This window comes from Symsagittifera roscoffensis, chromosome 7 (assembly GCF_963678635.1).
Source record: "Symsagittifera roscoffensis chromosome 7, txSymRosc1.1, whole genome shotgun sequence".
NCBI classification, from domain to species: domain Eukaryota; kingdom Metazoa; phylum Xenacoelomorpha; order Acoela; family Convolutidae; genus Symsagittifera; species Symsagittifera roscoffensis.
This window is the reverse complement of record NC_087068.1, coordinates 40,980,652-41,001,678: the sequence shown is the minus strand read 5'-3', so window position 1 is coordinate 41,001,678 and position 21,027 is coordinate 40,980,652. Positions and strand designations below refer to the sequence as shown.

Here is a 21,027-nt window from a genome sequence, read left to right as displayed (position 1 = left end):
CGGATGATCTTACAGTCCCGGGGAATCACTGACATGATTACATTTCCTCCCGCTGGGTATGCCGCCGGAAAAAGTTCGCCTCCGAATGCCGAAGGAATGGAAATTACCGTGTTGCATCGGATGTCCCTAGTGTGATGTGTCTCCGCCTCCAGTCGTGCGTCTTTTATCTCCACCTCGCTGCTACTGCCGCTTGTGATTTCTGGGTGTTTCAACAATAATTTATTTAGTTTCGTCAAATTAAGTGATGTCATTGTAGAGGTATTTGTTTTGATAGATTGATAACTTGTTTTGTTAAAGGGAGGACTATTGTTTACTGTGGAATTAATATCAGACTCACGTAGTTTAAATTCAGTAATTGACTTTACTATTTTTGCGCCCTCACGGTCATTACACTCAGCTATTCGTTTTACTGGCTTCTGATTGGTTGGCCGAAGGTCACGCGTTTTGACGCCCTCTTCCGATGGAAAGTTAATTCTATCGTTTCCAACTTGTATATCTTTAGCTGAAACAATTGATTTTCTTGATGCTTTAATAATCCTTTTATTGGTATCAATATAACCGAGTGAATTGGTAATTGACTGCAATTTAGCAACTGTGAAAGTGTTATCATAGAGACTAACTCTTGTTGCTTCCCCCACCGGATGCCTTGATAGATAATCCGCCAGGCCAATTTTAGCCCCAGGCATATGTGCAATGACAAAATCAAAGGGGATAATTCGATCGATCGAACAAGTCAACCGACTGAACATAGTTTTGTTTTTCTTATTGTTTCCATTCAATAATGATACCAAAGCCTTGTGATCTGTCACTACAGTAAATTTCCGCCCGAAAATGTAATTTCTAAAATATTCGGAACCCCAAACTACGGCCAGCATTTCTAGCTCATTTGTCGAAGATTTCTTTTCTGCCGCATTTAGAAAACGGGACGCAAGTGATATAGGTCGCCAACCCTCGGCGCCTAGTTGTTTGAGTACAGCCCCCAAACCATTATGGCTAGCGTCGCACACGATACGTATGTCCTTATGCACATCAAAATGCTTAAGTTCGACTATGTTCGCGACTTGTTTCTTAAGCGATTCGAACGCTGTTTGGCAGTCAGTTGTCCATAGGAATTCGTTTTTCTTACTAAGCAGCGGACGTAGGGGCGCCGAAGTTTCTGCCAACGCAGGTAAATATTTGTGAAGGCTATGGATTGACCCCATGAACGACTTCAATTGTGAGAGCGTTTTCGGGGCAGCTAATTTGTCAATCGGATCTGTTTTTCGCACCATTGGTGTAATCCCTGATTTTGTAATCCGAAGGCCTAACCATTCGCAAGTGTTTTTCGCAAATTGACATTTTTCTAGTTTCAAAGCCATATTTTCTCTATCTAATTTCGCTAAAATCTTCTCCACCAGGGCAATATGTTCGATTTTGGTACCTTTTGAAATCACTAATATAACATCAACGAAAGCATGCGCACACGGAAATTCAGCCAGAATGGCATCCATGACCCGTTGAAATTCCGCCGGCATTGTTGTCAATCCATAGAATCCTGTCTTGAATCGATATGTACCGGTAGAACGGCCTCCCACCAACGGAAAATTTAGATGTTTGCTAGTATTTTATTTAAAGGAAGTTGACCGTATGCGTACGTGAGATCCATCGTTGTAAAAAAAACATCCCCCTGTTTACGCTCGCTGATCGTTTGCCCTACAATGTCCATTAGTTCTTCAATATTGGGCATTTGATATTTATTTTTATACACTTGCTTGTTCAATTCTCTGGATTCCAGTGCAAGTTTTACCGAACCATCCTTTTTCACTGTGATGACAATAGGTGAAACAAAATATTTATCTGAACATTCTTCCAATTTTTGAATATGACCTTGTTCCAAAAGTTTGTCAATCTCCTTATCGACTTTTTCCTGTAATGTTATGGGCACTCGCCTACCCTTTTGTTGAATTGGAGCTAGATTCTTGAAGAATTCGGCTTGCTTTTTATATTTTCGGATACGCCCTACCATGCGAAAAAGATGTTGAAATTGCTTACTGAAATGTGTCTGCCAATCATCCAAGTCATTGTCCGTCGCCACAGTTCCTTCCTTTGAATGTATGCTGTTCACCCCTTCTGTCGATGGTGCTTGTACCAACATCAGTCCTAGTGCTGGCAGTAAATCCCTGCCAATAATAGATGGTCTGCACCCTCCGATGACGTTGATATCCGCCGAGCAAGTCTATCCATTGGAATGAAGCGTGACTTGCATTTTCCCCAGAAATTTTAACGAATTGTTGCCGTAGTCGCGGAATTGGTCGTCTTTCGGATCCAGCGGTTTCAATTGTACGTTAGCTGTTCCCAGGGTACGTTTTAGTTCCCCAATAGTGAAGATGGATATTGGCGAACCACTATCAATCCAGGCCTGAGTTGCTTTGCCATTGATTCTTAAGGCTAGTTTGGCCCCCGCGACTCTCAATTCTGTTTCCTCCTTCCGCCGGATTGACATAACTACATACTCCGTTGAACTATCCGAATCCCATCCATGTGCCGGTGCCTTTGAATCAGTCACCCATCCGAAGGAACTTCCGTAATTGGATGCACTCTCCTCCGGATAATCTTGTGCAATCCCGCCATCAGTGTCGTCCTCATTTATCATGCCTACGCGACCCCTATTCGCCGATCGACGTCCTCTACAAGTTCGCTCGTAATGTCCAGTTTTCTTGCAAAAATTGCAGGCTGCGTTTCTTGCTGGACACTTTGGAATATGATTCGGGGTAAAACCACTCTGGTCACAATTGTAGCACTTGCGATCTGCTGCTCCTCCGCGGCCCCTTGTGCCTCCTCTGCCAAATCCACGTCCGCCTCTTTGAAATGGCCGGCGATAACCTCCTCTGATTGCGCTTATAGGCTCCGCTTTAATTTGTAGTGAGCCCGCTGGTGCTGCGGTAAGTCCCCCACCGGATACTTTATATGACTTAGCGTATTTGTCACCCCGCTCATATGACAAAAAAATCCGATAGACCTCATCTGGTGTCTTAGTTGAACGACATAGTTCCGTTTGAGCCTCCTTATTGGACATATTCACTATGAGTACGTCACGTAACACCCGTCGTTCCAATGCTCCCAATGAGCATCTAGCGGCCAGTCCACTCAATACGGAGTGAAATTCATCCAACGTTTCCCCGTCACGTTGTTTCCGAGATAGTAGCTGATACGTCTCGAACGTTTCGTTTCTTTCCTTCCTGAAGACATTCTCAAATTCATCCAAAACCCGTGGATATCGGGTAGTCGCCAGATCCAAATGGGGTTTTCGGTTATGTAGTTCGTCCTGTCCACGTTCCCCCAAACACAAGTAGAGATTAGAAATTAGTGTCTGCTCAGCTTCCAACCGATTTTTTCCATTCACCTTCTCTGGCAGATCTGTAATTTGCGCCGCGGTTAGCGTCCGATCAAAATAGAATGCCTTCGGATTGAATGAGTGTTTTGCTATTACACCCCAGGTAAATCGTGTAATCCAATGCTCCCACAGCATTGGTGCTTCCGTACATTTGCTCGGCCAAAATGCCGTAATCCCACGTGGGTTTTTCCCTAATCCCGCGCTTTGTCCTGCTTGCTGCGCCATGTGAAAAATTGTAAGTTCAATATCGTAAATTCACTGAATTTAGACTGACTTGTTTTAGTCTTAAAGGTTAGCAACAATAACTCAAAACACACACAGACTTAACTGAGATTGGCAGGTATTAATTAATTGGTAGCCGCACCAAACACATGGCTAAACCAATGGCGCCAACAACGTAAAATATATAGTTAGATACTAGGAATAATATATATATGACAGTATTATTGAATCTGATTGGCTGATATTTAATTGAACCATTTTTCAATTGTTTCAAAATGTACGTTATTTTTTCTCATTTTTATTTATGCTTAAGTTACGGTCCCCGTTGGACACTCTATCTCGTCAGTTTTTACACAAAGTGAAATCTTCTTGCCCCAAGTGTTTTTTGTTAGTTTATTAGATGCGCAATCAATACATTGGATCAAATATTCAAAAAAAATGTCATACGTAACAAAAAAGTTGTAGTTACTTAATTTAAAGCTGTTTAACTTTTAGTTGATCAAAATTGTTTGTAAAGCTAGACCGTCAACCTGACAACTTTACCTAATTGTTAAGTGTGCACCTAAGCGCTCAGATAGTTATTCTAGATAGAAGAAGCAATTACAAGAACCTTTTTTGTTATATACATTTTCATTTTTTGAATTTTGAAGAAAAAAAGGCAAGCCACTTACTTTTTTTCTTCCCTGCTCTGGTCAAGCTGGAAATTGTCATGGCTGCAGGCAGAGGAAATGTAGTGGTCTTCGCCTGGTTGTCAGCTACGGGTTTTGCAGTAGTCTGGGCGCCCGGTACGGGAACTGTAGTGGTCGGGTTCGCAGGTTCCGGCGCTACAGTAACTTCATTATTGGTCGAATTTATTGCAGAGGCTGTTTTATTTATGTTTTTGTTCTTCTTCTTTTTACTTTTACTACTACTGACTGCATCTTGTGTAGACTCGCTGACACCAACTTCTCCGGGAGCTGAAATTTGATTCTGATCACCTTCAACGTTTGTGTTTTCAGATGTTCCTTGTTCCGTTATTGGGAACTCATTGGTAACAGTAGTTTGAGTTGTGATTTGATGACTTGCAGTGACTGTAGTATTGGTAATATTGGATTCTGCGTTACTTTCAGGTGAAAGTGGCAATGCCGGCGCAATGAACCCGTCGGTATTCGGTGTTGCATCATTGATCTTTCTATTCCTCCTACTCTTTTTCTTTTGCTTACTAGAGGTCTCCTGACATGCAGTTGAATCTGCCATCAAATCATCAGGAACTGCAGGGCTCTCATTTGGTACAATTGTAGAAGTCTCTTGTTGCATCATTGGGTATTCGGAGCTTTCCTGGGCTTGAACGTTGAATTGATTCGAAGAAATCGGAGGTGAAAATTGTGGTTCACTAACTGGTGAGTTTCCGATGTAAGATCTAAGACTAAATGGCGACGAGGAGCCAGGTATACTTTCTGAAGATTTCGAAAACACCTGAAAATGTTGATCAGCGGGTGTCTGTTGTATCCCGTTTTCGAAATTGCCAATCGATCTTCTTCGTTCGGGTGTAGAATTTGAGAACTGAGGCATCTGCTGTATTTTTGTGGATAAAAATGCATTCGATTCTTGCGTAGGTTTAAAATTAGGGAAAGCCTGAAAATCTGTTTCTTGCGCCATAAACGGATGCTGGTTCTGACCATAACCTTGCATTTCTCCACTTTGTCGGCTTTCCGTCTCTCGTTTCCCAGGAGAATAGTATACTTTCGAGCCTGCAAACGTTGCTTCAAATCCATCTGTCATTGGGTGGGGATACGATCCTCTTCTTCTGGGTCCAGATGGTGAAACAGAAAAATAGGGGTTGTATGGTTCATGGGATACAGATCGAACTTGGGCTCCGAGCTGATTACGATGTCTCAATTGAGGTGTACTGAATGCATCATGCAGGGTTGATAGCGGTTGCATCTGAGGTCCTGTCGGTTGCTTCAGCGGTGATGTCGGATGTTGCACAGGTGGTGTCGGAGGCTTCAACGGAGATGTCGTTTGCATCTGAAGTCCTGTCGGTTGCTTGAGCGGTGATGTCGGATGCTGCACAGGTGGTGCTGGAGGCTTCAACGGAGATGTCGTTTGCATCTGAGGTCCTGTCGGTTGATTCAGCGGTGATGTCGGATGTTGCACATGTGGTGTCGGAGACTTCAACGGAGATGTCGTGTGCATCTGAAGTCCTGTCGGTTGCTTAAGCGGTGATGTCGGATGTTGCACATGTGGTGTCGGAGACTTCAACGGAGAAGCAGTTTGCATCTGAGGTCCTGTCGGTTGATTCAGCGGTGATGTCGGATGTTGCACATGTGGTGTCGGAGACTTCAACAGAGAAGTCGTTTGCATCTGAGGTCCTGTCGGTTGATTCATTTGCGATGTCGGATGCTGCACAAGTGGTGTCGGAGACTTCAACGGAGATGTCGTTTGCATCTGAAGTCCTGTCGGTTGCTTAAGCGGTGATGTCGGATGTTGCACATGTGGTGTCGGAGACTTCAACGGAGAAGTAGTTTGCATCTGAGGTCCTGTCGGTTGATTCAGCGGTGATGTCGGATGTTGCACATGTGGTGTCGGAGACTTCAACGGAGAAGTCGTTTGCATCTGAGGTCCTGTCGGTTGATTCATTTGCGATGTCGGATGCTGCACAAGTGGTGTCGGAGACTTCAACGGAGATGTCGTTTGCATCTGAAGGGATGCGGCGTGCAGCTGAGGTGGTGCCGGCGCTGCAGGTGATTCTTGTACGGTGTTCAGAGTCTGCCCCTCGGAAGGGCACTCCGCAATTGTTGGACTCAAAGTTGTTCCTAAGTGGTCAAAGGTGTTCCTTGTTGGCATTTGTTGATTGCGCCTTCGTCTAGATTTTACGCGCTGATTTTTTGCAGGCGGTTTCTGAGCTGCTGACGGTTGAGTATGTGAGCTTCTAGTTGCTGGATTTTGAGAAACTGCTCTTTGATTTCGTGCGTTGAACGTCTGTGAAGGGCTCATTGTTTGAGAACCATGGCTGTCGGGTCGATTAATGGGAGTATATCTGTTCGAAGACACCTGCGAATTAGCAGAGGTGCCAGTTGATGATGTGGCACCAGATGTTTGGTTTGAAGAAACCGGGGTTCTATTTTGCGGGGTGTCTTTGTTTAAAAAGCTTGCCGCAACAGATCGATAGGAAGGCCTCTCAGATATTGATCGCTTATGACCTATATTGCGGTTTTCAGAACTCAGAGCAGGGAAATTTTCCATGTTCGTTGTACTTAAGGCACCTCGTTGTTTTATTTGATTAGGCTGATTCGACCGTTGTACCCCTTGTAACGCAGTTGATGTCGGCTGCATCGTAGATGTCGGTTGTATCAGAGGAGATACCTGCTGCATCTTAGAGGATGTCGGATGCATCTGAGAGGTCGGTTGCGTCTGGGGAGAAGTAGGTTGCATCGGGGGAAGTGCTGATTGCATCTGAGATGACGTCAGGGGCATCTGAGACGATGAATTGTTCGTCATCATTAGCTGTTGAATCTGTCTTGGCTGAGATGCTCCGAGCCCTGAGATATGACCTTGCGAAGCTTGATTTCCAAAGTTGGTCTCTGGCCTGACTTGTACGGTAGTTCGCACAGGAGTCGTATGCGTCTGCACCTGAGTTTGGCCATTTACTGTTCTACTTTGGACTGCTTGCATTTGCTCTTGTGTTATCACTGCGGCGACATTACCTGGCGTTCCACTGGATGGCACAGAAGGTTGACCATACTGAAAATTAGCGTAGGGGTCCTTACTTGAGGAGGCCTGATCAAAACTCTTGAACCCGGGTGGAGCAGAATCGGAACTCTGGTTGTAGCCATGCAATGAACTTGCTGATTGGTTCAATGGTTGCCCAATAATCGGTTGACCTTGCATCGCCTGTTGATCTTGCATTGGCTGGCCTCGATTCAATTGACCTTGAAATGGTTGACCGTGGGTTGCTTGACCTGTAGTTGGTCGGCCTTGGATTGACCGACCACGGGTTGGGTGACCATGGATAGACGGATCTGGCATCGGCAAAAGTTGGCCCTGATGTATTTGGTAGGGTGGAGCTCCTTCAAGTGCTTGTTCTCGTAGCCGAGCTAATTTTTCACCATTTCAAACAAAAAAATTGTATGTATGAGTGTAATAACACGTATCTCAAGCACCCAAAAACACGTTCAGTCTGCGATGGTGGTGGAATTATTTTCTTGTAAGAGTGAGCATACTACCTGTACTGAAAAAGTACCTCGATCTCTTTTTCCAAGACGGACCTCGCGTAAAATGATATTGGAAGAAAAAAATGAGGGCGGAAATAAGATCCAATGAGCATCATCCGAAATTTATAATTTTTTTGGGTGATAACTTTCAGAACTTCATAACAAAATTTCATCAGTTTTCATTATTTTTTGCGGTATATTTAAGGGATACTTTGATTTGAACCAATCATTATTGCAACCGATCATAAGCCAGTGCTTGACACAAAGCCCTTAGTAGTTCATTTACTAATTTTCTCATGGGGCGTAAGATTATTTTCAACAAGAGAATATTAACCAATTCTGATTCAAGATTCCCAAAAACATCTGAAAAGCTCAAAAAGTCCAAATTCAAGTTAATAATTTCACAAGTTTGGCTAATCACTGGGGGGGGGGGAGGGGGATTCGGAGCGTAAGCTGAAAGGCCATTAAAAAAAAACAATTTTTTGAGCGCTTTAGTGATAAAATCAGATTTCGGCACAAGAAAAAGCACGGTTTAAGTCGAAAAGACTGTGCCCTCGGGCTGGTTGAGGTGATTGAGGCTGGGCAAGGTTGACGACCGAGGCTAACGGGTTAGTGTCAAATCCTTGCAGATGTTGCCTCGTCCGGGAAAAACTTGGGCCAACAGGTGTCTGATCTAAGCAAAGACGACATGATTGAGATGGGGTTAATGTGTTCTCAGAAAATTCAAATGAATTGAAAAGTTTTAACAATCAACCAAAATACGGACTTTTTCGGTTCAAGTTATAAAAAATTGCAGAATCAGATTTTTAAGAACCTAAAAAGGGTCTAAAAATTAATTTTGCAACTGGACTCAAAATAAACATAAATCTAAGTTTTGAGAACAGGTTTAGCCGGCTACTGTGTGAGTATCCCAGTAGGCAAACTACCATAGTAAGCGAAACTTTGATTTTTTACTACTCATAGATTTCTCAATTTTTTTCATGTGGGGGCAGGGGCGGATCTAGGATTTTCCGCCGGGGGGGGAGCAGGGGCAGGGGTAGGGGCAGGGGCGGATCGGGGGGGAGGGGGCGGATTTTCAAAAAGAAATCGAAAATTTTGACCTTTTTTTAGGTCGACCAAATTGATTTTTTGAGCTCTCCCAAAGCACTGTTTTGCCCCTATTTTGGCAAAAATTTCTGCACCGCAGGCAATTTTTTGAAAAAAAAAATGTCAAAAAAGGCGTTTTTAGGCACTTTTTGGAAAATTTTGACCAAAAAAATTGCGTTTTTTCGGCGCGCGCTCCCCCCTCAAAATTAGTATAAATTGGAGCCTTTAGAAAATTTTTAGGGTCCGTCACAAAATATGGATATTTCAAAATAGTATTTTGGGCTTAATTTTCAGCGCCGCAGTCAAATTTTTGAATAAACAGTAAAAAAAACCGTTTTTGGGCACTTTTTGAAAAAAGTTGACAAAAAACAAATTGTCGCGTTTTGAAAAATTGTCGCGTTTTTTTGGCGCGCACTCCCCCTCAAATTTAGCATATATTGGCGCCGAAGGCACCTTTAGAAAAATTTTAGGGTCGGTCGGCCAAAAGTGGATTTCTTAAAAAGTACCAAAGAGGGGACCCTTTGGGTCGGCAGGGTGTCGAATCCCTGAGGGGGAACGTCCGCCCCCCCGCCCCCCCCTAAATCCGCCCCTATGTGGGGGTTAGATTGTTTCTGTTTGCGAATATATATTTTAAAAAATCGAAATCACGCACTCGACTTCCATAGATAAGAATCACTTTTATCTGAGTTTTTTTGCCAGTTTCTGTAAAAGCAAAAAACAACAAATTTTCAAAAACAACCAATTGAAAAAAAAACATAAAAAAACGTCATATCTCAAAAACTACCAAGAGTTGAGCATTCAAAATTGGAGGCAAGACTCGCCACCTCTGAGATTATTTTGACAGCTTCAATTACAGGGTTAAGAATTTCAAGTTTTTAATAAAATTTAAATTTGGGATTGCTAAAAAAACTACTAGGATTTGAGCAATCAGATTTGGAGGCAAGATTCGCAACCTCTGAATACTCTGAAAGACCCAAATACAAGGTTAAAAATTTCAAGTTTAAAAAAAATAAGTTAGAGATTTCTTTAATTTGTTTGAAAATACCATGAAAAAAGTCATATCTGAAAAACTGTACGGATTTGAGCAGCCATATTGGGAGGCCAAATTTGCAAACCCTGGGAGTATCCTGACAGAGCCTCACTATAGAGATGAGAACTTCAAATTTGGAAAGTTTTTCAAATTTAAAATCTTTGAAACTAAGATCAATTGAGCAGTCGGATTTGGACGCAAGATTTGCAATTTGGATCTCCTGAGAATATCCTCACAGTGACCAACTACAATGTTGGGATTTCAATTCATCCTAAAATTGTCATATCTCAAACAACAAAAGGATTGTGGCATTCATAACTGTAGGGATAATTCGAAATACATGTAGGAACCCTGACAACATTCCATTTTTGGGTTGCTTTTTTTAAAACTCTGAATCTAAAGTAGAACACAACAAAAAATCTTAACCATTGCAAGTTACGATATAACTTAGGCAGGAAAATTTCTTTCGTTATACATGCATAGATAAAACCTTGAATAAACTTGAACAAGGGGAGATAGTAAGGCACACGTTTAAACATATACTGGCCTGATTATATTCCGTTTTTTTCTCTTTTTAATAGAGATCGACACAAGGAAAATTTATTTGATTTTTTCTACACTTTACAAAACGCCATGTAAATCACGCAAAGCACACACTATTGTAGTTTCACTGTAGAAAAACTACAAAAGATCTACAACCTGTGTTTTTTTCTGCAGACAACCGATTTTTATCCGTTTCGACCTTGCAGGAATTTACATTTCTGTCCAAGGAATGCCCAAAAATTTAATCCCACTTTACATTTCTGTCCAAGGAATGCCCAAAAAATTATATCCCACTATATCCCACGAAAATGTTGCTGCTTTTTTGTATAGAAAGTATTTAGCTTAGAGAAATGGCTTATCACTCATTTGCTCAAGAAAAAAATTTGGAAATGACTGCACTTGATTCGTTTTCTGATTTCGTTTATTCGAAAGGAACTTAAAATTGCAATTATAGTAGTTTTTTAATAAAAAATATTCATGAAAAAGATTCCAGATGATATTGTATTGCTTTGAAAAAATCTATCAGCAAAATCATTGCATCAAAAACCCTAATTTAAAAAAAAAACATGTATCCCAGTTTTTTTAATTAAATTTCTTGTAATATTTTCTATTCATGCAAAAAACTTTCAAAACTTCACAACTTATAAGAAAAGCAGCATAATTTCTTGTGTCAAAGCGTACAGCAAAACAATCAAGAAGCCAGCAAAAGTTAGTTTTTTTTGAGGTTTTTTTTCACTGATTTGGGGTCATTTCAATTTTTCAAAAATTGGCATTCACCGAAAACTTTATTTGGTTTATTAACAAAGACTAAATTTTAAAAAATTTAGATTGTACTCAAGGAGATAATAATTTAAAAATAAGTTAAACGTGCATCAGTTTGTGCGAGGAGGCTTCTTACAACAATTGGCCTCGATTAAACACAAGATAGACTCGACTAGGTGTTCAAGAAAAGTCAAAGGTTTCAAAAAGGACCTTTTTGATTTTTTTGTTTAAAAGTTTGGACGTAGGTGCTTATACAGTGGAGCTTTGCTCAAACCTTTTTCTTTTAACCAAAACCTAACATTTTGTTTTTAGTTTTGAAAAAAAAAATTTTAAATTGTTTTGCCGATTGAAACAAAAATCCGAGAAAAACTACCCTAACGAAGTTCATAATTTTTTGATAAAGTTTGAGCATAGTCGCTAAAATGGGGCGCTTCTCACTTCAAGTTCTCTTCACTCATACAAAATCTCAGATTTTGAAGTTGATTTCTGTGATACGTCAAATTTTTTTTTAATTAAAAAAAACTGATTTTTTCGAGGACCATAACTTTTCGTGGAAACATATTTGGTCACCCAAGTTTATGCTTGGGTGCTTCAAACAACCTGTGCTTCCGGTTGAAACGAATATTCTAGAATTTAGTAGTTTCCGAGAAAAATTAAAGAGCTTCAAAAAACCGTTAAAAATCATTAATATGACCTTTTCGAATGCCAAAATTAAAAAAAAAAAAATTGGGTATAACTGCTTAAACAGAGAAGTTTCTCACAATACAATCTCCCCCATTGAACCCAAAACGTCAGACTTGGGACGTAAGTTATTGAGAAATAGCTTTTAGTTTATAAGACCGGTCAAAACATCAAAACTTAGAGCTTTCAAGGAGGCCTTAAGTTATCGTGAAAAAATGGCCAGTGCGGCTTGTTTAGCAAAACCTTGAAAAATTTCTTCATTTTATTGAAACCAAAACCTTAGATTTCGTAGTGTTGTTTCTGACGAAAATCAAGTTTCAAACAACGGTCAGACAGTCAGAAATTTGACTTTTCCGATGACTTGCTCCCTGTTCTCTAGAAAAGGGTAGTTTCCCACAAATTGTTATCTCCATTGAACCCAAAACATCAAATTTGGGAAGGGTAATTTAGAAGGAACGTCAAAAGATTCAAAGCGGTGAATAAATTGAATACTTGACCTTTCCGTAACTTTTTCTGCTTTTTCCCAGAACCTGTTTTATTCATTGAACACAAAATCTCAGTTATAGAAAGGAAGTTTTGACGAAATGGTAAATTTCAAAGGTTCCATTTTCTCCCTACAGACTTTTCGAAGGCTGAAGAAAACGGGTTAGAGTAAAAAAGACTAGGGGATTATGCAGGCACATATGGGGTAACTCAAATTTAATTGATATTTTTCGAGACGAAAATATTTCAAAAAGGTCAAACAATCATTATTTGATTTCTCCACGGGCCATTATTTTTGCTGTGAAAAATTCTGGGGTGTAGCCATATGTGTAATAGATCGTCACACAACCTGTTTTTTTAAGCCTAAAATCTGAGAAATGGGAAAGCAGTTTTCGAAAGGAAGTCTTATTAAAAGATTGGCTGGAAAAATGGCCGTAACTGTTAAGGAGGAAAAAATTTTCAAGAAGAAAAATAGGTCAAAGCTGCTTATGCAGAGGAGCTTTCCACAACCCATTGTCTCCATTCCCCTTCTAACTTTTTTGAAGCTTGCAGAAAGTGGGGTAATGTATAAAGAGACTAGGGGATAATGCAGGCGCGCAAGGAATTGGGCGGTCTTTTCTTTCCATACGTACAGCTTTTTCGAAAACCGGTACAGTATTTTTTGAGAAAAAGTTTCATACCATACCTTTGCAGAATGCCTGTTTTTATCACACAGGAACTTTTACTTAGACGATTTAAGAGTCTACAAAATAGACAAGGTGCCCTTCAGATTGCAATTTCAGGTGATACAGATTTTTTTGCCTTCATTATCCCAAACAGTTTTTTCTTAAGAACAGAAATTACTCTTGGGAACATAATACCCACCCCATAAACTAGGAGGGTTATTGTTTGTGGTCAGTCTTCCTGCTCCTTGTCTTTGATATGTCATCCATGGTTGATGGTTTGTGAATTCACGCACTAAAATTACTTCGGAAATGAGTTTTGCGATATGATCATCAAAAAAGTTCAAAAAACCACTTAAGATCAAAATTTGATTTTCAGAGGAATTGAGTTATAAGGCTAAATGTAATGGTTCAAATCAGGGGCGGATCTAGGATTTTCTCGAGGGGGCGGATTTTTAAAAAATTTTCGGAAATTTTGTGTCGACCTTTTTTTTTTAGGTCGAACAAAAAATTGATTTTCCGAGCTCTCCCAAAGGACTAAAAAGACCCTGTTTTGGCCGAAATTTCTGCGCCGCAGGCAAAATTTTGAAAAACAGGCCAAAAAAGAGGGGAAATAATTAACAAGGTTTGGATGAAATTTATTGAAATAACGTCAAGCAATAGGAATGCGACAGAACATATTTCTGAGAAATACAAAACCAATATAGTTGAGCAAAAATGAACTTTATCAATTAAACAGCCGAAATGTGTTTTTTTTCGAGACGAAAATATTTCAAAAAGGTCAAACAATCATTATTTGATTTCTCCACGGGCCATTATTTTTGCTGTGAAAAATTCTGGGGTGTAGCCATATGTGTAATAGATCGTCACACAACCTGTTTTTTTAAGCCTAAAATCTGAGAAATGGGAAAGCAGTTTTCGAAAGGAAGTCTTATTAAAAGATTGGCTGGAAAAATGGCCGTAACTGTTAAGGAGGAAAAAATTTTCAAGAAGAAAAATAGGTCAAAGCTGCTTATGCAGAGGAGCTTTCCACAACCCATTGTCTCCATTCCCCTTCTAACTTTTTTGAAGCTTGCAGAAAGTGGGGTAATGTATAAAGAGACTAGGGGATAATGCAGGCGCGCAAGGAATTGGGCGGTCTTTTCTTTCCATACGTACAGCTTTTTCGAAAACCGGTACAGTATTTTTTGAGAAAAAGTTTCATACCATACCTTTGCAGAATGCCTGTTTTTATCACACAGGAACTTTTACTTAGACGATTTAAGAGTCTACAAAGTAGACAAGGTGCCCTTCAGATTGCAATTTCAGGTGATACAGATTTTTTTGCCTTCATTATCCCAAACAGTTTTTTCTTAAGAACAGAAATTACTCTTGGGAACATAATACCCACCCCATAAACTAGGAGGGTTATTGTTTGTGGTCAGTCTTCCTGCTCCTTGTCTTTGATATGTCATCCATGGTTGATGGTTTGTGAATTCACGCACTAAAATTACTTCGGAAATGAGTTTTGCGATATGATCATCAAAAAAGTTCAAAAAACCACTTAAGATCAAAATTTGATTTTCAGAGGAATTGAGTTATAAGGCTAAATGTAATGGTTCAAATCAGGGGCGGATCTAGGATTTTCTCGAGGGGGCGGATTTTTAAAAAATTTTCGGAAATTTTGTGTCGACCTTTTTTTTTTAGGTCGAACAAAAAATTGATTTTCCGAGCTCTCCCAAAGGACTAAAAAGACCCTGTTTTGGCCGAAATTTCTGCGCCGCAGGCAAAATTTTGAAAAACAGGCCAAAAAAGAGGGGAAATAGTTAACAAGGTTTGGATGAAATTTATTGAAATAACGTCAAGCAATAGGAATGCGACAGAACATATTTCTGAGAAATACAAAACCAATATAGTTGAGCAAAAATGAACTTTATCAATTAAACAGCCGAAATGTGTTTTTTTTGGGGGGAGAATCTTTACAAGGTACCATAGGGGGGGGGGAATAGTTAACATGATCCGTTGAAGTTAAATATTATGGGCGGATCTAGGATTTTCTCGAAGGTTTTTTTCAGGTTGACCAAATTGATTTTCGATTTCACGAGCACTCACTAGGCTACTATGAAGACCCTATAATTTTGACCAAATAATTGCTTTTTTTTCGGCGCGCGTCCCCCTTTACAATAGGTATATACTGGCGCCGATGGCGTCTTTAGAAAAATTTTAGGTTTGGTCGGCCTAACATAGAAGTCATAAAATAATACCAAAGGAGTGAGGGGGTCGATTCCCTGAAGTAAATAGGCCTCCCCCAACAACGCCCCGCCCGCTAAATCCGCCCCTGATTATATCGTAGTTTTTGGCAGTTAGTTCGAAATTGAGGTAAGCCTTCGTGTATAAAAAGACAAAAGTATGAAAATGACTAGTTGATCAGAAAAATGGGAATGAATGTTATTCAGCCCATCCTGTAACTTCGGGAAACGTTTTTAGTGAAGGGAAGGTTAGTAATTAAAAGAATATAGTTTGTTTTCTCACAGTTGTTTCTGTTGGCTGGTTGAGCATTTGCAGCAGCCAAGTTGGGATGCTGGTAACCTCGATTTGGCGGTGTGTTTGTGAAATCCGAAACTAAACAATTTCTATGCTCAGAAATTCAAGTCAGCAGAAATTGAAGCAGATATAGCCCTTGTTTAATCGCTTGATGATAGTTCAGTTTACTATGTTATTAAAAATAGCAAATACTTCGGGCAGCCAAAATTAATTAAAGAGAGCAATTAACATGTTTTGGGAATAATTGCGGGCCAGATCTATTTTTTGTCTGAAATTGTGTTTCTGAAATCCCCGAAACATTGAGATTGAATGCAAGAATCAAAACAGAAAAACTGCTCTTTTAATAACAATTGGTTAAGCGTAAGCCATCGAAGGCGATGGATGTGTTCATTTATAATTAGTAGCAAAAAGTTCGGACAGACAGAATTAATTAAAAAGAGCAAATGACCTTTTTCAGACAATTTTTGCATGCAAAAGGTAATTTTTCAGACTGAAAGTTTGTCTCAATGTCACCTAAAAATTCAAATTTGCATGCAAAAATTGCTCAAAATTGGCAGATTGCTCTTTTTAATTATTTCTGTCTGTCCGAACTTTTTGCAACTCTCTATATAGCTTTCTTCAACAAATTTATCGGACAACGTATTATAGAGAGTTGCAAAAAGTTCGAACCGACAAAATTAATTAAAAAGAGCAACGGAAATTAAAACTGAAATAAACATAACGTCGAAAGTTCATAAAGCAGAGTATCGCTCAAAATTTATAACTACAGCGGGCAATTGCATCCGAAGTAGTTATAAAATTATTGCTCAGGATGGCTAATCTTTTTCTGTGGTTAATTTCCAAACTTTGAATGTTTTGATCATTTTCTCATTTCCGCTTTATTTTTTGTTTTTTTTTGTTGTTGAAAATAACTCTAGATTTTTTAACTAATTTTGCTAACTATTTTCTAGTAAATCTGGATGTTGATTGCAGTATTTAAAGATTAGGCTAGCATAATCATCGGATAATCGACAATCTTGCTTTTCGAATTTGGTCTGACAAAAAGTTCAAGGTTGTTCGCCTTCAGATTTTGCATTTAAAAAAGCGTCGAAAAGCACTGATTGCTCATTTTAATTATTTCTCTATGTCCGAACTTTTTGCTACCAATTATAAATTTAGCAAATGATTCTGACCTTTAAATTTAAACTAAATCAAAATACCTTTTTGAAGTTTTACGTTTGCCGTTTTGACGGCATTTTATGTGTTTTTTGCTCTCAAAAATTAATCAAGCGAAAATGTTAAAGAAAAAAAGTTTTTTTTTTCAGTTGTGCTGTTGAATAAGGCAAAATTGAAACTCTCCAAAATGCGCATTCTTTTGGCGTTGCTCTTTTGTCAGTTTAAATGCAGTTTTGAAAATTCGATTGCAGTTTTAAGGCCATTTCACTGCCTCAAGGTCAGATTTATTTCAAAACCTTAAGACGTTGTCCGAAATTTTTTTGAAAGCGATACAGTTGATGCAAAACTGTTGGCAATATTGGTGACTTCGAGCAGTTTAACCGGTCAAAATTTGTCATATTTCAGGTTAATTATTTCTCCGAAAACCGTTTTAACATGTGAAAGTCAAAATAAAAAGAAATGAAATTCGAGGTCAAAATGAGCAGTTTGATGTTAAATAACTTTGTTCAGATTCGATGACCAAAAAGATTTTGCTATTAATTCGGATTTAACTATATAAAAGTCTGAGTTCCTTTTGCTCATGCTTGAGTCTCAAAAATTTATCAACATTGTTTTTTTTCAATTCAGCAAAATTCCCTCATATTCACTGTCAAGTAGTGAATGATACTAATTTAAAATGATCAGTCAATTGTATCAGCTGTCAACTCAGCTAGGTGGGAGTTGCTCGATTTAAAATTTTACCAATATTGACAAAAAATTTTCCTGCGATGAAAAATTGTTCAAAAAACAAATATTGAAGAAAATGTAAAAAATTATTCTGCAAAAAAAAGCCGTTTTAGCAATTAGGGTTTTCATGATAAAACAAAAACTTGACAGACTAAAAAAATTGATTGACGTTATTGAAACTTCGAAAGAATTAATCTTTTTACTATCATGAAAAAAATAGTTGCTAATACAGCATTTTTTTTTCTGCAGAATAATTTTTTACATTTTTCTTCAACATTTCTTTTTTGAACAGTTTTTCATAGCAGGCGAGATCTTTATATCATTATTGAGAAAGTTGGGAAATCGAGGACCTCACACTTAGCTAAATGGGCAGCTGATGCAGTTGACTGAGCATTTTGAAAAAGTATCACTCACCACTTGACAGTGAATATGAGTGAATTTTGCTGAATTGAATAAAAACTTAATCGTTTTTTGAAATTTTCAAGCATGAGAAAACAGGTTTTATTATAGTTACTGCCGAATTTTTGTCAGTGTCCTTCCTCTCAATGTGATGCAGCATGTTAATAAGCAAGCTAAACTTTTCTATAGCAGAAAGATGTTAATCAGAGAGTTGTATACAAATTGAATTAGGAAATATTGAATCCTAGCATGGACATTATTTCTTAGTTGAGATTTGAATGTTTTTGAACTAAAAACTGTAGCTGGTACAGTTGTTTCTTAAAACGAAATTTGGCGCAATTTTTTATTGTATCACGTAGGTTTTACCACGAGGTTATGTTATTACCAACAGGCTATACTAAGAGGCAATTGGTATTAATGGCCATTAAAATACTCACGCAAATGTTTTTTCAAGAATCACCATAACCCAAATTTTCAAAAACTATCAATATGCCCTAAACATCTTTACCGCTGTGAGATTCCATGGATAATAATCGATTATAATGGATTTTCATGGTCTGTCTTCATAAAATTCTAAATTTATCGATTAAAAATTTTTTTCATTATTATAGTTTATAATGAATTATGTTAGTTTATAATGGATTATATTAGATTTTTATGAGTAAGAGCCTGAATTTTCTGAAACCTTGAAATCAAAATTTCAAAATTTGAACATAGCAATCACTGAATTGTGTTTTACGAAACAACAAAAAAATTTTATGTTTTCTTCTATTTTTTCTCTACTTGTGTCCCTCTCTCCCTAAATACTTCACATTAACTCACACCATTTTTATTAACTAGCTACCATTTCTTCACTTACCACCACCTCACCTCCCCACCAACCCTTACTTAAATTTAACGTAAGAAAAACGTGAAAACCGTACACGTGGTTTTGCAAAATTTAACTAAATGTGAGTAGGTTTAGAAATCGAGTAGGCTAGCCTTGATGCAGAAAAGCTGCAAAACTTGCAGAAAATTTCTCAAAAAGTTGTAGAACATTTATCAAACTGTTAGAATTTTTAATCCGTTATTATGATTTTTAAAAGGAATATAATCGGTATTTTTCTGTAAAAGTAATGGATTATAATTGACTATAATTGGTTGCGTGGTCTCAAAGTGTAATTATAATCGATTATAATGCCAACGTTTTTTACCACAAAAATCGATTATAACCGATTTGTATCCAATGGGGGTTGGTTCCCTTCCACTATCTAGTCATAAAGAAACTATTCGTCAGCAATCTCCTCATGTGAGTTTTGGCTAATTATAAAGGCATTGAATTACCAATAAAAACTTTGAAGGAAACCATAGAAAACAAAATCTTGCACAATTCTTGCAATTAAATGCAAATCTTACAATTACCTCGCAATAAAGCAAGAAACTTACATTCGCATTCCCAAAATATGAAGGAAAAAATACAGAAAAAATCCCACTGCTTCAAAGTATTCGAAAAAAGATAGTGAAATCATATCATTGTAATAATTTTCTCATAATACCATTATACTGTCCATAATTAGGATATTGAGCGGGACTGGCAGCGATGTTGGCAGCATTGGTAGCAGTCGGTCCAAATGCAGTCGCGTTTGGTGCTTGTGGGGCCTGCTGTATGTTTTGCCTCAATGACTGGTTTTCACTCTGAGGGCCAAAAGATCTTGCACCTAAATAAGTTTGAAATCTCGCAGCATATTGTATTGATAAACGACTTTTTGAGGTGGTTTGCACTCAAATTTCGACCAAAAATTTCGATTTTATTCAGTTTTCGACCCAAATTGAGTGGGTCGGACAAACGCTTCGGTCGAAAAAAATCAAATCATGCGCCAAACACCATGATTCGAGCAGGACTCGACTCATGATTCGAATACTTCAGCCCGGAGTCATACGACCTTAAATTGTAGCGAGGTCCTCGATTTTTTTTTCATTTTTTAGTTTAACTGATTAGTCCCGACAATTTTCTAAAAAAAACATTTGCGATTGTGGGAGGGTAAAAAGGCTATTGATTGGAAATGTTTTGTATTTTGGAACAATAACTGCGGGTTTGACGGGATACTGTTATTAGTTTATCTCAAACTGGTTCTCAAATCGTACTTCAAAACCTTCTTTGACGTTCACATGAAACCATAAAAGCAAAAATTCCAGTAACTTTATACTATTTTTTTAAATCTTCAAATGGTTAGGTGTTTTAACTTTCTAAATTTCTTGACTCTTTTTTCATTGTAAATTTTTTTTCACTGGAGGTCATATCGGCGCCAAGTTCAGTTTTTTAATCACGCAATATACTTATTAGAGTTTCATTAGTTATTTTGAGAATGAAATATGGCCAATCAAAACTCCTTAAAACACCCCGTTTCCGTTACCCCAGCAAACTGGTTGATTCAAAAACTGTGCATTGGAGGGTCCGGCGACTTGATGAGGGTGAGGTGCACCTCCTCCAGGCGCCGCACTTTGAGGTCGTTTTGGTTGAGAGGGTTGTTGTGCAGTTTGGTTTGCAGCTGAGGAGCCAAATCTGCTCGCTGCTGCTTAGTAAATTTCTCAGTCTAAGCTATCTTCCGGTTGAGATTCAGTCATATCGCTACTACAACTTTTTCCGAAGGTATCCGGCCGCGGTGGTTTAATTGCAAATCGACAATTTCGGTCGACCGAATATCCGCTTCTCATACGAGTCGACCATATTATTCAGTCGACCAGGGTCGATAAAATTATTAAGACGACCACGCGGCAATACATGAGACGATCACGGTTGACACATGAATCGACCAGGGTCGATACATGAATCGAACAGGATCTGATCAGATTCAAAATTTGAAAATCTTTGACCAAAGTCGACCAGATTAATTTACGTGCATTGGAAGAGTTTGTTTTTGCTCTTTCACACATGTTCTTTCACGACAAGGCATGAAAAAATAAAAGCGCTTTTTCCTTTTTCCCCCCACCTCACATAAGCATCGATTTTATGGTGTGAAGCGTTGTTTTACAAGGTTGATTATGAAGACCAAAAATGTTTGTCATGTCCTAATCAGTCCTTATGCCAAATTTTGTAACAATCCAACAATTTGAACAGAAAAATGAATCTAAAAGTTTTGCAGGTGGGGGGGGGGAAGGATAAAGAGCCAAAATAAAATGTTAGAACGCATGAATGAAACAAGAAATCAT

The 21,027-nt window shown here is 38.5% G+C and overlaps 1 protein-coding gene across 1 annotated transcript in view; it reads right to left on the bottom strand.

Moving 5' to 3' along the window:
* Nucleotides 1-2,215: 2,215 nt before the first annotated feature.
* The window catches only part of LOC134852032 (uncharacterized), an 84,746-nt gene continuing 65,934 nt past the window's right edge, over nt 2,216-21,027 (bottom strand). The window contains exons 6-10 of the mRNA XM_063868310.1: nt 19,374-19,535; nt 13,238-13,330; nt 8,318-8,461; nt 4,267-7,644; nt 2,216-3,462 (exon numbers count right to left, since the gene is read on the bottom strand). Of these exons, the coding sequence (XP_063724380.1) occupies nt 2,216-3,462; nt 4,267-7,644; nt 8,318-8,461; nt 13,238-13,330; nt 19,374-19,535 (5,024 nt within the window). The remainder of the gene's footprint in view (nt 3,463-4,266; nt 7,645-8,317; nt 8,462-13,237; nt 13,331-19,373; nt 19,536-21,027) is intronic.